This window comes from Lathamus discolor, chromosome 2, assembly GCF_037157495.1.
Source record: "Lathamus discolor isolate bLatDis1 chromosome 2, bLatDis1.hap1, whole genome shotgun sequence".
Classification (NCBI taxonomy): Eukaryota; Metazoa; Chordata; class Aves; order Psittaciformes; family Psittacidae; genus Lathamus; species Lathamus discolor.
Genome location: NC_088885.1, coordinates 111796308 through 111811913, shown reverse-complemented (window position 1 = coordinate 111811913; position 15606 = coordinate 111796308). Strand labels below are relative to the sequence as shown.

The 15606-nt window shown below is 36.1% G+C and overlaps 1 protein-coding gene across 3 annotated transcripts in view; it reads right to left on the bottom strand.

The window, feature by feature from the left end:
- Positions 1 to 2168: 2168 nt before the first annotated feature.
- Positions 2169 to 15606, bottom strand: part of RBBP8 (RB binding protein 8, endonuclease) — a 41500-nt gene continuing 28062 nt past the window's right edge. For all 3 annotated transcript variants that reach the window (XM_065668115.1, XM_065668114.1, XM_065668116.1), the window contains exons 12-19: positions 15448 to 15574; positions 13022 to 13119; positions 12135 to 12249; positions 11029 to 11199; positions 10374 to 10443; positions 9299 to 9395; positions 5366 to 5507; positions 2169 to 2771 (exon numbers count right to left, since the gene is read on the bottom strand). In XM_065668115.1, coding sequence (XP_065524187.1) covers positions 2674 to 2771; positions 5366 to 5507; positions 9299 to 9395; positions 10374 to 10443; positions 11029 to 11199; positions 12135 to 12249; positions 13022 to 13119; positions 15448 to 15574 — 918 coding nt within the window. In that variant the 3' untranslated portion in view covers positions 2169 to 2673. The remainder of the gene's footprint in view (positions 2772 to 5365; positions 5508 to 9298; positions 9396 to 10373; positions 10444 to 11028; positions 11200 to 12134; positions 12250 to 13021; positions 13120 to 15447; positions 15575 to 15606) is intronic.

The following is a 15606-nucleotide window of genomic DNA, read 5'->3' as shown; positions in this document are numbered from 1 at the left end:
CTGTGCAAAGGGATTGAGTCTTACCTTCTGCTTTGTGAATTCTCCCCTTCTCTTCTATATTCCAGGTCTACTTTAACTGTGAATAACTTAACCAGCTTTTGCCTTTGCCCTCTGAATAACTTAACCAGCTTTTGCCTTTACCCTCTATCCTTTCTCAAAACACAAATAGGCTGAATGTAAAGGGCTCCTACAAGAACTCCACTGTTCCTTCCACTGTGGTGATTTATGTACTTTTACATAGGTGTAATACAAGAGAGAACTTCTTTCATACCATGCCATGACAGTTTGGTTCTACTATGAGCTGTCAGATGAATCACAGTTTGACATCAAAGAGTCTAAAAGACTGTATCAGAGTGACTTGCCTTTAAAAAAACAATGATTTTTCACATATTTATCCATAGCCCTGAACACTGCATTATACTCTTACCAATTATCCCACTGTTTCAAATACTCCATTAAAGCTCATCAGGATGCAGATCCACTGCACTCCTCTCCTTGGAGTCTTTGCTGGCGCAATTGCCAGTTTATACTCCTTGACCATCAAAGCTGCTTTAAGTGACAAGTTCCAACCTACAGTGAGGGGTGTAATTAGCAGTTTCTTCTCTCACTTTCAATGCTATGGGAGTGTGCTCCATTCCTGGCAGCTTGCTGCCACTCATTTCATTGACCTTTTTTTGCCATTCCAGTTTACAACAGCTCTGCCCACCAACCCACCCTGCAAAGAAAGGTTCTTGGGAATCACACTGAATGAGAGTGCAAAAATCCAAACTTTTCTTGTCATTTTACCCTTAAATATTCCCATTACACTTTAATAGCTTATCTCTACCAATTTATTGTGAAGCTTGCTCTTTCTGACAGTTCTTAAAAATAGGATTTCTAATCGATTTTTAAAGAAACTTTTTAATGTAGCCTACTTCATACCAAATTTTACATTTGATGGGTTACAATATGCCTCCACTTACCATTTTCTGGGCTTAACTTCTTTGTAAATGTTCTCCCTAGCTAAAAGCAGCCTCCTACCTTACTTTCTTTAGCAAAAGCTTTTTTTCTTTTTTGGATAAATATTTATTCAGAGCATGTAATGGTTGCCTTGAAACAAATTTCAAGATATCTGCAAGAATTCCACCTTTCTGGCAGCACCTATAAATCTTCTTTAAAGTTTTCTCATTTTCAGGAAACCAGACTTACCTTGGCATGGATTCTTTGACTACCTGCTCACTAAAGATTTTAATGGTTATTTAGCTTTATGCCTTTGCCATTGCTTTGGATATATCTCTTTGAAATGCTAAAGCCAATCAATCACATAAGCAGATAGGATGGGAGCAGTGCCTAGTGATACCCCACCTCCTGTTTTTCTGCAAGGCCTGTGATTCCAATCTAAGAGGATTTTGTGTTACTTAGTGTTAAATTAATCACTTTTTTTTAAGCTTTCTTTTTAGGCATATGCCATAACCTCACCACCAGCAGGACCCACCACAACTCCTGTACAACTATACCTGGAATTAAATGGTCCAATTCACCAAGTTTTTAAATATATCTTTTTCTTATACATACACATATATACATATGAAATAAACCCAGAAAGTACAGATACTTTTACATACACATTTTTTCCCCCAGAAGTAGCTATACTTTCTGTTCTTTTAGTTTTAAGGCATTTAAATAGTTGCTGGGTTTATGACCTCTTTTTAGAGAGAACTCTCATTGGTTGAGCCTCTGACTGTATGCTGCTTGAATATTTGATTCTATTCTATAATACTACTTTATTCCTAAGTATCTTTCAGTAGCTTGCCTAACTATGAGAAAACACTACCCTGCCTCTGTGATATGTATGCTCCTACTCTCCAAATTCAAGTAGGAAACTATATTGCCAGCTATAAAAGATTTATTTACAATATCCCTGGAGAATCCTTCGTGACCTAGTGGACAACAATGCTCATCATCTAGGAGAACTCAGTCTCATCCAAATTTATAAATGACAATGCTTATCTCTTCATCAATAAGAGAGACATAGAGAAGAAGATCCAAATTAAAGATAAAAACAAAAATATCCCAGATATTCTAATTTAAACTCTGAGGAAAATGTGGTGTTATATATTTAACACAAAATTTAAGACAGACACTTAGACCATGGTTTTCATACCTCCAAAACATTAACAGTAGATACATTTAATATTTAATAGAGCTTTATTACAAGTTGATATAACCATTATTGCCAAAAGAGAAAGGCTAAATTAAAAAATCCAGTGCAAAACAAAAGCACCCTACAAAAATACATTTCTGTTCCCACCGACAAACATTTAGACCTTGCAAAAACAACTGATGTCAGTGACTTCAAAGCAGTTACTCACTGACATGAAGTTTAGACAGGAACTGCTGGGATTTTAGCTGCTGACTTAAAAATGGAAAATAAAAAAGGGAGACTCATTGTCTGACAGGTGCAAAAATTGATACAAAATGTATTAGTACAATATGAAACAAACATACATTAAATAGTTTTGTTTCCTGGTATATCAGATTTTCAAATGAATTTTATAAAATTTACATATTTAATGAAACTATTTACCTATCATTGTGGAAAATACAGTTCTTTATTTCAAGTTTATATTAACTATAAATATCTAAGGGCAGCAAGGATACTCTTCAAGTTGGTGTGCCTTACTTCCCCATCCTTTATGTCTTCTGCTCTTTGCCTTTTGGAGAAAACATCATGGCATAAGGCTGCCGTCTTTTTGGACGTTGACAGGGAGCAAGATCCTCTTTAATGTATCCTTAAAAGAGTAAGAATAAATGTGAGATATGTAACATAAGGGAACATGCATAACTTCAGTTTCATTTTTTGTTTACCTTCAAAAAATAAATAGTGATTTTTTTCCCCTTGTGGCAACTGATTCTCACTTGAAAAAAAAAAAAAAAAAGCTAGAGATCCAAGGGTGCAATATCATTAATGAAAACACTCAGCTGCTTTCTAAGTAGATGACTGCGTAGTAATGCAATACAGACAGATAATACTGAAGAGTGGACATTGTTCATCTATAAATGGAATTGTTCATCTATTGAAAACAAAACTGCATTCTTCATTGTTTTTTCTACAGAAGATCTTACATAAAAGTAACAAAGTACTTAAGTACTGCAAATTCGGTTGACTAATAAAAGTTACTTTTTAAAATGTATTTCTTAATCATACAGAGGAAACTTCAGGCACAGGTGCTTTGTGGGTCTAAATAGTACATCCCTCTGTTTTGAGGTAATTTATTAAAATCTTGTCCATCTGGAAAAATCCAAACATAAACCTATGGATCAAACACACCTTGAAAGCTTTCTGATACGAAAAGTACACAGAAAATTCCTGTCATGCTCAATTCAGCTAATACTGATAGTAAGCATTTTATGCAAATCAGTTACAGCACCTGGCTTTTGTCAGACCCTTACTGTTTATCAGCACTAATATCCGCTGAAGTGAGAGTAATAGACTCCTACTTCATAGTTAAAAAATGCTGTCTATGCAACTCAGTTATTTAAAGAAAACACCACAAAACACAGTTGGCTCAAGATACCAATAAGAAGTAGAACATACATCGTTTGTAACCCACTACTCTGGAGTGACAGCTGCAGCTGTTCACCATGGGAACTCTGGCATTTTGATGTTCTTGTTGCTCTCTTGTATAATATGGCTTTCTTTTACTAAGCAAGACTTGAGCTAAAGTCTATGTCTCATAGTCAGTTGAGGACCATTAACAATTGAACAGCTCTTACTCTAGCAGACAAGGACATACCCAAGAAGCTCATTGTAATGAGGCTGCAAGCAGATTCCAAATGGGTAGTAACAAAGAATCTCCCTGACAGGCTATCTCAATCACATGAAGTTATAAATAGACATGTCTAGTTTAGACCAGATTTCTCAACAACTGGAATAGGTAAGAGGCTACCAGGTTAGAAAAGGAAGCACTACGATTTGCTCATCTTTAAAGATAATGATCAAGAACCAAAGGTGGTTCTGAAGTGGTTAGAACTCTTTTATTGCTTAGGGTAAAGGAGGAATGGATTAGCCTCAGCCAAGCCCAATCTAACTGGATACACAAGAGAGGAAAGAGACTAGTCATAAAGGAACAATGATTCAGCATTCCTGAGGTGCTGGCTAGCTGGACTGAGGGATTTACTTTTCCTTATGTGACACCAAAGACACATTGCTGGAAAAACAAGAACCATCTTCCTGAAGTCTAACCAAGACAAAGAAGCTTAATGGCTTGCAAGTTCTGTGACTAGCTTAACCCTTTGCAGTGGATGAGAGAACTCAAAGGGAGCTTCAACAGCAAATGGGACATTTGTCTCCCACAATGAAGGGGGAGAGGAAGTGGCTTCAAGTTCTAAACATACACATATTTCTTGGAAATACAGCTTCAAATTCAAACGAACTTGACTCAATATATCTTGATTAAGGAGTATGATTTGCACCACAAAAGTTATGCAAGTCCCTAAAAATCAAGGCTCCCTCTTCTGAAAGATTAAGGATGATACTGCAGCACTATCACACAAGAACACGTACACATCTTTGACTACATTATCCAATGCCTGCCCTGAAACTGTTATGGGAACTGATAAAAATACATGAAGATTAATGCTTCACAGCTAATAACATACACACAAATAAAGATATAAGTTACTCAAAGAGAGTTCATGTAGACTCCTTACCTCAGAGATTCACTACTTCTGAAGAAATGTATATATAGTACACTACAAACTCACTATGTCTGAACATCATGAGTAAAAACTCATTTTATATCAAGCTCTAGGATTTAGAAGACTTACTTAGGAAAGAACCATCTTCTGTGTGAAGAGAAGTCAAAAAAACAAACCAAACCAAAAGCCCAAAAACCCAAACTCCACAGTTTTACAGTGCTGCTAACAAGCAGGGTATATGTATTAAGACCTATTTAATCACACCTTATCTTCAATGTTTCCATTATCATGTGGTATTATGGGGCTCCAAAGATACAAAGGACATCAACAGTGCTGCCTGTCCCTCCTCAGTAAGCACAGCCTTTTAGCCTTTGCCTCTGAAAATGATGACCCAATTCTTCCTTTGGTTCAAAGACATGTAGGATTCTAATTAAATTCTACAAAAATCCCAATTATTTCTGCCTTCTCTCTCTAGGCTCTAAGAAAGTTTCCTTATATGCCCTTCTTAGTAGTACAGGTGCTACTAAAAAGATAAGACAGTAATTATTCAAAATAGAAAAGACTGAGAGAAGCGAGGAGAGAAAGGCTGCTTTATGAACTAGAGATAGTATCAGGAAACAATTTTAGGGAAAAAAAAGGAAAATTCAGCTTTTAAAAGCACTTTGTAAGCCTTTTCTGCACAAACCTCTTTCCACACAAGTTTGGGTGGAAGGAAATCCAACTTCCCAGAAATTTTCAGGAGTATTTGGAGGAATGTAGCGAAATCTGTGTCTTGAACAGGAAGCAAGTTTCTTTGCTCTCTCTTCTTCTGGAATGTCTGCATAATACTGAAAGTTAGGAAAAAAAAAATCCAAGTTAACAAATTTATACATATAGAGCAACTCCTTTACACAATGACATTGTCAATCACTGTTCATTAACACAGTTATCTAAAAATAATGGAGAGGCAAGCCAGAAGTAGAGATTTATTATCCGAATGACAAGCACCTGGCCATTATCCTAAAAGCTTACCGAATTTTCAGATAAAACATAACCTTATGGTGGCAAATTTGTTAGTTTTATATCTTTTAACATACCATAGGTACAAGGCTTAGGCATGTGCACAATTACTTATGTCAACAGTTTTACTGACTGCTTTTACAACGCTAAGTAGCACAGGTGTTGAAAATAGAATTTTCTAATAAATTAAATTTCAGTTCCCATTTGCAAATTAAATAAAGTGAGAAAACACTACAAAAATCCATGCTGCAGAATTATTTCCTGTGTCTAAATTTACAGAAGTAGCAGCAAATTACGTCAAAATGCTTCCTACTTAATTACCTTCAAATAAGGGGTAAATAAAGAGCTAGTTTGACTGGCTGACTGACACAGACTCCAGAAACTCTGCCAGCTGGGTATTCTCTAGAGCATATAGTAAATCAGCTACTTTTTCATCCCTGTCATCTGTACTGGAAACTGCAATGAGAAAAGTATATACACTCTCCAAACATTTTTCTGTGTGTTCCCATGAGTAGAAACATAAAAAGATATGTTTTTTTTTTTTTTCAGGCAGTTTTCTATTGTTTTAGTTTACGATTCTAGCTAGCATCTCCTAAAAATAGCAATCTGGCAGTTTGATATCAAAGTGCCAAAATGCTTTCAAAGCAAACGCTGCTTGATTCAAGTGGTAAGACAACAGTCACAGTCTGGATTGCGCAAGAGACCTGACCCTCATAAAAGTAATAAAACAATTCCACTGAAATGATAGTGTCACAATTCAAAAAGGTAAACTGAAGTTTAAAACCTCATTCAACCAGCTGGAAAGTGATCTAGACAGGGGAAATCAGGAAAGGAACAGAATACCTCTATCAATAGGGACTACTTCCTGTCACCATCTACTGGCAGGATTCTGGAAAACCTACTACTTGGAAAACTACACTAATAAATCCCTTTTTTTCCTTATTAGATGGCAGACAAAATATAAAACAGGCATAAAAATTCTCCTCCAGAAAATAATGAGATAATTATATTGATGGCTCTATAAAGAAGAGTAATCACAGCTCTGAAAATGTCAGTGACAAAACTGCATGTACTAGTTAAAGTAGACTTGGTCCACTTTGTGATTCAGTAGTCTGTAAGAACCGCAACTCTGCCTGAAACAGAGGTACATTTTCTCCCCAGTCTCCAATCAATTCAGATTCCTTGCCATTATACAAAGTGTGAGACCTGAACATATTCTTGTCTCAAAAACCTTATTAGTAAGGAATCCGACCTAGTAACATGTGGGTCTCCTCGTCAAGAACAGAGATTCATGTTGTTAGCAGGTTGCACAGAAAATTTCAGATTATTGGTCTGTCTACTACAAGATCCTGGTTTGGGGAATAAACTGCCAGTTCTTCAGTGCAAAAGAATTGTTTACAGAACTCTGCAACTTGCAGTCTCAGAAAGAGAGCCCTTAAATTGTCCCTCTCATTAGTTTAGCACGAAGTTACTTATCATTTTTGCAGTCCAAGTATATGTAAAACATCTGTCTGATTCTCCCACTTATCTAAAGTGTAGCTAGACTTAATAACCACACTAACAAATGGTACTTTTACGAGCTCCTAGTAATTTGTACATACAATCTTTCTATGATTGCATTGCAAAATCATAGCAAACCAAAACAAGACCTCTTATCAAATGTTCTACACTGTAAAGTGAACGACATGCTTCCACCAAGTTTTAAGACAAGGACTTACAAAGGCCTTTGATATCAGTCTGTTACGGCACGTACAGAAGTTAAATCTCGCACATCATCTCAGAATGACAGGTAACTCTTCCCACTCATACTGCTTGCAGCACATGGCCAGAAACAATTTACTGATTTCTATCCACTCTGTAAATATTTCCTTAGACTTGAGACTTTTCAAACAGTTATGACTAATATGTAAGCCAAGACTTTTTTTAAAAGCATCATTTATGCTCTAATACTCCCTTCCTCCACAGGCATTTCATTCAAAGCTAATTTTATTATGGTGCAATGACACAGCCAAACATTCCACACATTCCAAGACATTAATCTTGAATGGCATAGACTGAAAAAAATAACCAAACCAAAACCAACAGCAAACCCAAAAGTTTAACATAGAAACCTAATATTGTAAACTTGGAGCTGTAAATGTTTCTAAAACACCATAGTTACCACTCTAGCTTGCCAGACAGAAATAAGAAGTAGATTTGCTGGGAGAAGAAGATAGCAGCAGCTTACAGAGAGAGCAAGTTAAAACACTTAGCACATGGCTCTAGGCAAAGAAATAGACTGAAGGTTTGGGGTTTTTTCTGGTTTTGTTTTGTGGTTTTTTTTCATCCCTCAAAATCTTATTTTCTTTCGAAGTCTTTGAATCAAGTGTGTTTTTGAAAATGGTATTTATAGTTGACTGTAAAACTTAATTATTTGTATTTAAGAAGGTTTACTAAAGCTATTTTTCAGGAATAAGTCTTTGTTAAAAATATACTCTAAAAAATTTCTTCAGCTAAGTAAATGCAACTTTTCTATAAAGTGAATAGCAGGAGAATCTATGAAACATGTTGCTTCAATATGGGTGTGGAAATAAAAGCGAGGGGATTCCAGAGAATCCATCATTATGTCATTAATCCATACTTCTGGCCAGTCATAATGTATTAGATCATCACCTAATTAACTCCAGCCTGAAAGTCTATTACTGACCAAATGAAATATGTCCTTATTACACATGTAATTACTTCAATATTTTATCTCTGTATCAAGTATCTGAAAGCAGTTTAGTAATTTGAAAGGGAGGAAAAACTGTAACATTAAACCTAAAATTTGATACATTTTAACCTGCTAATGTAAGTATTTTTGCATGCATTTGCACATATATTTGCACACATTGGCATCTATGCTGGTACAATAAACTGAAAATGCAGACACCCCAGAAGCCAAGTTAAATAAAAAACCCCAACCAAACAACACACAAATTAAGATACACCTATATATACACACGTAGAACAGGACAGAAAACTTACTTATTCCAGTACCTGTAAATTTCAGTAGAGCTTTTGAACTAAAGTTTAGAAGCTTGTAATCGTTCTTTAAAATTGATTGAACCAGTGATGAAAAAGCATTACTGGAGTAGAAGGAAAACAGCAAGACAAGTAAAAGAAGGAAAGTAAAACTAAAAAAGATAAGCAGAATAGCAAAGTAAAGGTTGCTTAAAATAAAAAGTGCAGTGAAATTATCAGTATAACCTAGGATAGGGAGAAGAAAGGAAGCAAGTAATCTGCAGCCAAAACCTCGTGTTTCCCATAAGAGTCACTCTGCTATACAGCTCCTATGCCAACTTCAATTATACATCCCATATCTGTTTGATGGCTTACTGGAATCTTACTGTAACTATAATGTGAGATATTTCTATCATACAGATACACATACACACACACAGAGAAAGACTAAGTTATATGCAGTTACTACAGGTAAAAAATAAACCAATTCACTCAAAACTTGGTAAAACAACTTCCCTGCTACTGTAAGTACTGATGATGATGCAACCAAATTAATAATTTCAACAGCACTTTAACACTTAGATATTAGCAGAGTTAGGATAATGGAAGACTGACCAAATTTTAAAACACTACTTACCATTTCACATTCCTTACAAGTATGGCCTGGCAATTTTCTTCTTTCTTCTTTTTTTCGAATAACCTCAATATGAGGAAAATCTAGCACAGTATTCTTTCTGAAAAACAAAAATGTTTTCACATGATAGTACATTTATTTCTTCTACGTGTCTGGAAATTTTCAGTCTTTAGAACACAAGATACCAGATTCTCAAGAAAAAAAAATATCAAGAAAATGCCTGCAAAACCTAATCATACTACATTTCATAGCTGAATAGGCCTATTTTTGTAATTAAAACAGTTCCAGGATTGTTTAAATGTAACATGATCTTTTCATAACCAGATAAGTACATCTCATTATTATGCATTTTTGTAGTATGAAAGTAATTAGTAATTTTTATTTCTAAATTACTTAAATACACATCTTCTGTACCATAATAATTTTGTTCAGACACAGTTGTGCTTGCACTGATTTCTGCAAGAGGAATTTATTTGGGTTCAAAAGAACAAATTCTGAAAAGAATCTTGTCTGCTCACAAAATGCTAAACAAGTTTTCCTCAACGAAGAAAACATATGCTGAGGTAAAAAACCCAAACCCTAACAAATATTTAGCCAAAGGGCCTGGTATCATTATGAAATGAAGATTCAGACTACCAGACTACAGAAATGCAATAGAGGAAACACTAAGAAGTACAGTTGTTAAACATTACTCATTTATTGCCTAGAGGAAGAGACAAAAATGCCAGAGAAGGAAAGGTTTTTATTTGTACAAGCAACCCATAAGCTCTTTGCTCATAAATTCATGCACGACAACATGCCTATAAGAAACATTACAAAATACTGCATTCAATAAAATTATAAAAAGCAGAAGAGAAAATCTCTTCTCTTCAGCAGATTTAATAGGCATCTCAATGTGCTTATTTCTTCCCCAGTGCAGGTTTTATGTAAGGCTTTTATCTAATTCAGTAAATCTTTTACCTGTGTACCTTCAGCTGCTAATGTTATGTACAAACATGTTTATTTTATGGAAGAACAAGTTTGCTTTAGGGAGGATATAAAGAGCCTTAAAATGCCTATACAAAACAAACTAAATTACCTTTTATCACTTTTGAAATATGGCTCCACAAAAGCTTTCTGCTTGGCTTTATCCTGCTTATCCTCATGTTCTGTAAATATACATGCAAACCAAAAACTTACATGTCATATAGGTCAGCAGACTGCCTGGAAAAACATTCAGTCAAAGAAAACAGATTCAAATAGATAAAAAAAAATAATATAAAATTGATTGAACCAGTGATGAAAAAGCATTATTGGAGTAGAAGGAAAACAGCAAGAAAAGTAAAAGAAGGAAAGTTAAAAGACAAGCAGAAGGCAAAGGAAAGGTTGCTTAAAATAAAAATTGCCGTGAAATCATCAGTAGAACCTAGGACAGGGAGAAGAAAGGGAGCAAGTAATCCGCAGCCAAAAACTGGTGTTTCCTGTAAGAGCCACTCTGCTGTACAGCTCCTATGCCTACTTCCATTATACATCCCATATTTGTTTGATGGCTATATAAATAAACTGCCCAAATAATTTTCATATTGTTTGATGTTATTTCCTTACAATAACTAAATTTCCCCATGAATTTATAAAGAAAAAAAAATGAAGCAATAGTTTATTTGGCATATTTGTTCGTAGAGAACAGAGCATGATTTCAAATCAACTTTTATAGTTTAAGCAGGCAAATAAAGACAAATCAAATTATATCCCACTCTTTAGTTTCTTGCTTGCTGCTGTTATTCCCTTATCCTGCTCTTCATCATGAAGAGTTTCTTTTTCATCACATGCAGTAGGACTGTCTTCTGGTAGGCAGGATTCATATTCTTCATGGGTTGTCCGATCAAACATCTCTGTTAAGGTATCATTAATTTTTTTTTCTCCTCCTATTATAAAAAGCACAATGAACATCCAAATCAATCTCTCAACAATTTAAATCAAGAAAGTACATTTTCATTGAAAGTGCATCAAACCCCCTAACATTTACTCCCTGCTCTAGTACTGATTAACTCAACACCAGCTTTACATTTATTCTTTCTGCAACTTTTCAAATGTGACCAATGCTCATTTTTTTGTCATAAAGATACCTTGATCCCATTTCTAGATTTGATTAATTGCTAAATCACTTATATGTACCTTTAATCTTAACACGGGATACATAAATTTTTTGTTCTTGTAATTATGGAGCTGTCCAAGCAGAAGGAAATACCTTCTGTGCATAGGAGATAAAACTATGGATAAGTGATCAAATTGCAACAGCTTAAAAAACAAGCACACATCATTGTAAGTCACTGTTTTGCAGCAACGATTCACTACATATATTAAAAGTGATATAAACACATTTGGATTATTTTAAATATGCCACTTCTACTTATATGTCATTTAAAAATGAAATTTAGAAAAGACTTTCCCATAGAAAGTCTAGTCTGATTACACAGCAAACTTTCAAAGCTGTCTGTTGTAAGAATTGATAGTTGCAGGCAAGATCAGATTAAATGGTTAAGTATTTAACCCTTCAGACACTGTAAAAGCACAGCTACTGGGTCTACCTCAGCACAAATCCTACCATTTTCTTAATCCAAGTTTAAAAAGCCACAGCAGCCACCACTGATTCTACCAGAAAACAACACTGAATTTGGAGGCTACAAAAATTTATCAGTACTTTTATACTGCAAACTATCTTCTATCTATTCATACAGAGGAAAGAATGGCCTTTCCTCTTTCCTCCCTCCTGCACCAAAGAAAAAGGCAAATCAAAGGGCGGTGAGGTGGGACACACACACACACACACAAAAAAAAAGAAAAAAAAAAAAGGCCTTACTTAGACTGCTTTCTTGGTTTTGCTCTTGATTTTGAATTTTTAATAGCACACTTTCATTAACATATGTATAATCCATATCAACAACTTCCCCTTCGACTCTTGACTGAGAACCACCCTAAGTAAAAAAAGCAAACATGACAATTGCACTCAGAAGCAACTGGTAAAATCAGTGTCATTGGTGTATATCTGAAACACTTTCACAATGATCACTGGCACCTTTTTGGACACTTTATCTTCTTAGTTTCTGCAGTACTGTTTGCATGATAAAGACATAAAATCTAGGTAAGAGAATAGCATGTTTTGAGAATCAAATGTGACACACTTATCTGATGGATTTTACTACTTGATGGGCAATAAATGCCTTAAAAGCTTTTATGTTAAATTCTACAAAAAGTAACAATGTAATATACAGAAATGAAAACCTGCTCAAATTAATAGATTTTATGGTAGCCTTTAAGTGAGATGAAACAAAGATTTCACGAAAATACTCAGGAATCCTAACAACCAACCTGCACCCAACTCAAAGAAAGACAATAGTCATCATCTGCACATTTTCTATTACTTAACATGAAGAGAGCATTTTCAGAGGAAAAATTATGAGGTTGGTCTTTTTTTTAACTCGCAACCACCCCAAATACATCAGGTTCATACTAAGTAGCCACCTGGATGACTTTATCAAAACACAACTAGACAATGGAAATGCTTTAGGACACCTGTAGTGTACTATACATAAACAAATATTTTAGGACTGCAAACATATCAAAGAAGCTGAATTTAGATTTTTTGCTAGAAAGTGGTTTTGGTCTGCCCAGAATAAAGTTCATGATACTACTTCTGTAGGCTTTTTTTAATAACACAGAACATGCAGCCATGTTATGCAAGTTTACCTCTGTATCAATCACAGTGATGTCCATTTTATATTGCGAAAGGTCAGCTCCTGGGTCTATGCTCCACTGGAGGTTTTCTAAAGGTTTTTCTTTCAGGTCTGGATGCAGAGAATATGAGAAAAAAGACAAATAATTGGAAGTAAATTCTGCCAACAGCATCCTGTATTGTGCAAATTATAAGGCAGCTTTCTGTATATCAAAAAAAGTATATTAATTCATCTTTGGAATTAGGGATTGATTTTTCTTAAAAATAAACATGCTTATTTGGTGTAAGTCAAACTTTGTCTAAAGAGTTAGATCTTTAAGTTTTTTGTTACATTCAGGGAACATGCCACTCCTTTGTGTTTGTATGAGGTATGTAATACAAGACACTCTGGCAGGTAAAATCTCTGTTTCTGTAAATCAGGCAGTATTAATGCCAGGCAGAAGACATTCATACAATAGCTTAGGTCAAAAAAGTTGTAGAGTCACATGGCCTCCCCCGAGCTTCCTTTTTTCCAGGCTAAGCAACTGCAGTTCCCTCGGTCGCTCCTCCCAAGATCTGTTCTCTAGATACTTCACCACCTTTATCACCCTTCTTTAGATACAATACAGCATCTCAGTGTCTTTCTTGTAGCAAGGGGCCCAAAACTGAACACAGTATTTGACATGCAGTCCCACCAGTGCCAAGTGCAGGAGGATGATCACTTCCCCAGCCCCTGTGGCCATACTATTTTTGACACACACCATCATGTTGTTGGGCCTTCTTGGCCACCTGGGCATACTGTTGGCTCACATTCAGCTGACTGTTAACCAACACCCCAGGGCCAGACAGCTTTGCCCTTCAGGACTGCCTCCCAGGCGACTCAACCAGACTTCTAAACAGGCCCAAGTCTGCTCTCTGGAAGTCCAAGGTAGCAGTTCTGCTGAACCCCCTCCTTACTCCTCTGAGAATTGAAAACTCTATAACTTCATGAATGCTATGCTCAAGGCAGCTTCCAACCATCACATCACCCACAAGCCCTTTTCTGGCAAACAACAGGTCCAGCAGGGCACCTTCCCTAGTTGGCTCACTATTGACATTAGATTAGTAAGAATACAAAAGCCAGGTCTTCAAATACGAGTACAAAAGCATCTGATCATTGTTCCAGAGATGGCTCATATTTTATCTGTGAAGTAGAGGTTTAGATTCCAATCTACCTGGCCACAGCAAGTACTGACAGATATGTTTTTCACATTCATAATGCAAGTATTTCTAATTAAAGTAGGCAGTTGTCCTGGGTTTACCAGGAGCCGTTTTGCTCCTTCTTAGTAACTGGTGCAAGCTCTGTGTTTTGACTTCCAGCCTGGGCAGAGAGCTGATAACACCGATTGTTTTTAATTGTTGCTAAGTAATGTTTATTCTGGCCAAGGACTCTGTGAGTCTCATGCTCTGCTGGGGACGAGGGAGGCCGGGAGGAAGCAGAGACAGGACACCTGACCCAAACTAGCCAAAGAGGTATTCCATACCACAGCACGTCATGCCCGGAGGGGGAACTGGGAGTTACCCGGAAGGGGCAAGCTCTCTCTCTCTTTGGGGGGGTCGAACTCGTTCGGCGGTGGTATCGTATTCTCTTGTTATTTTCTCTTATCAATGTTATAATTGGTGGTAGCAGTGGTGATTTGTGTTATACCTTAGTTACTGGGCTGTTCTTATCTCAACCCGTGGGAGTTACATTCTCCTGATTTTCCTCCCCATCCCTCCGGGAGTGGGGAGGGTCGGGGCGGGGGGGGTGAGTGGATGACCTGTGTGGATTGGTTTAAACTACGACAGCAGTGTAACAAGTTCAGCTAAAGAATACAGAAGCAGTGATTCTACAATCCCAGTTAGAAAAATGAGCTTTCAGACTGGGACTTCTTAATAGGAAAGAAGACAACTTCTAGGAAGAGTATTTGGTAACAGCTGTTCATTATCATTAAACATACAATTTTCTTTAACAGCTCATCAGGAATCATGAAAAATACTAACTAAATAGCTCACCCTTACATTTAAGTACAGTTTTCAAGCATTTGATATAGATAAACTTCCCAAGATTTTATTTTAGTACCTGTCATTCACATCCTACAGTACACAGCAATGCTAAATAAATGAGAAAGAAATAAGATTCCCAGCCTGTTGGGTTTACATCTGAATGCAAATTATATTTTTTATTATGTATAATATGTATAAAAAAGAATATTTATTATGTATAATCTGTATAAAAGACATTTATTATATAGTGGCAAAAGAATGCCAAGAAGATGCAGACTGAAAATGTGGGGATGAGCTTAAGAAGTCCTGAATAGAATAAGATTGAGTTACAAACACAGAGGAAGTGATTAAATTAGAAGATATGAAAAATTCTGTTCAACTGCAGCACAGGCTGGAGGGCAGGAGGACAATAAAAGGAACATTATCATCAAGTTACCTTGCTCATTCTGCAGTGCTTTATTTTTTGATAGTCTGCAAGGGTTTGGTTGCAGTACAGATGCTGGTTCAGACTCTCCATGTCCTGTCCTTATTTTCTTCCTATTTGGTACATGGCCACTGGCAACCTAACAACATATTTCAGACTTACTATTTCCCG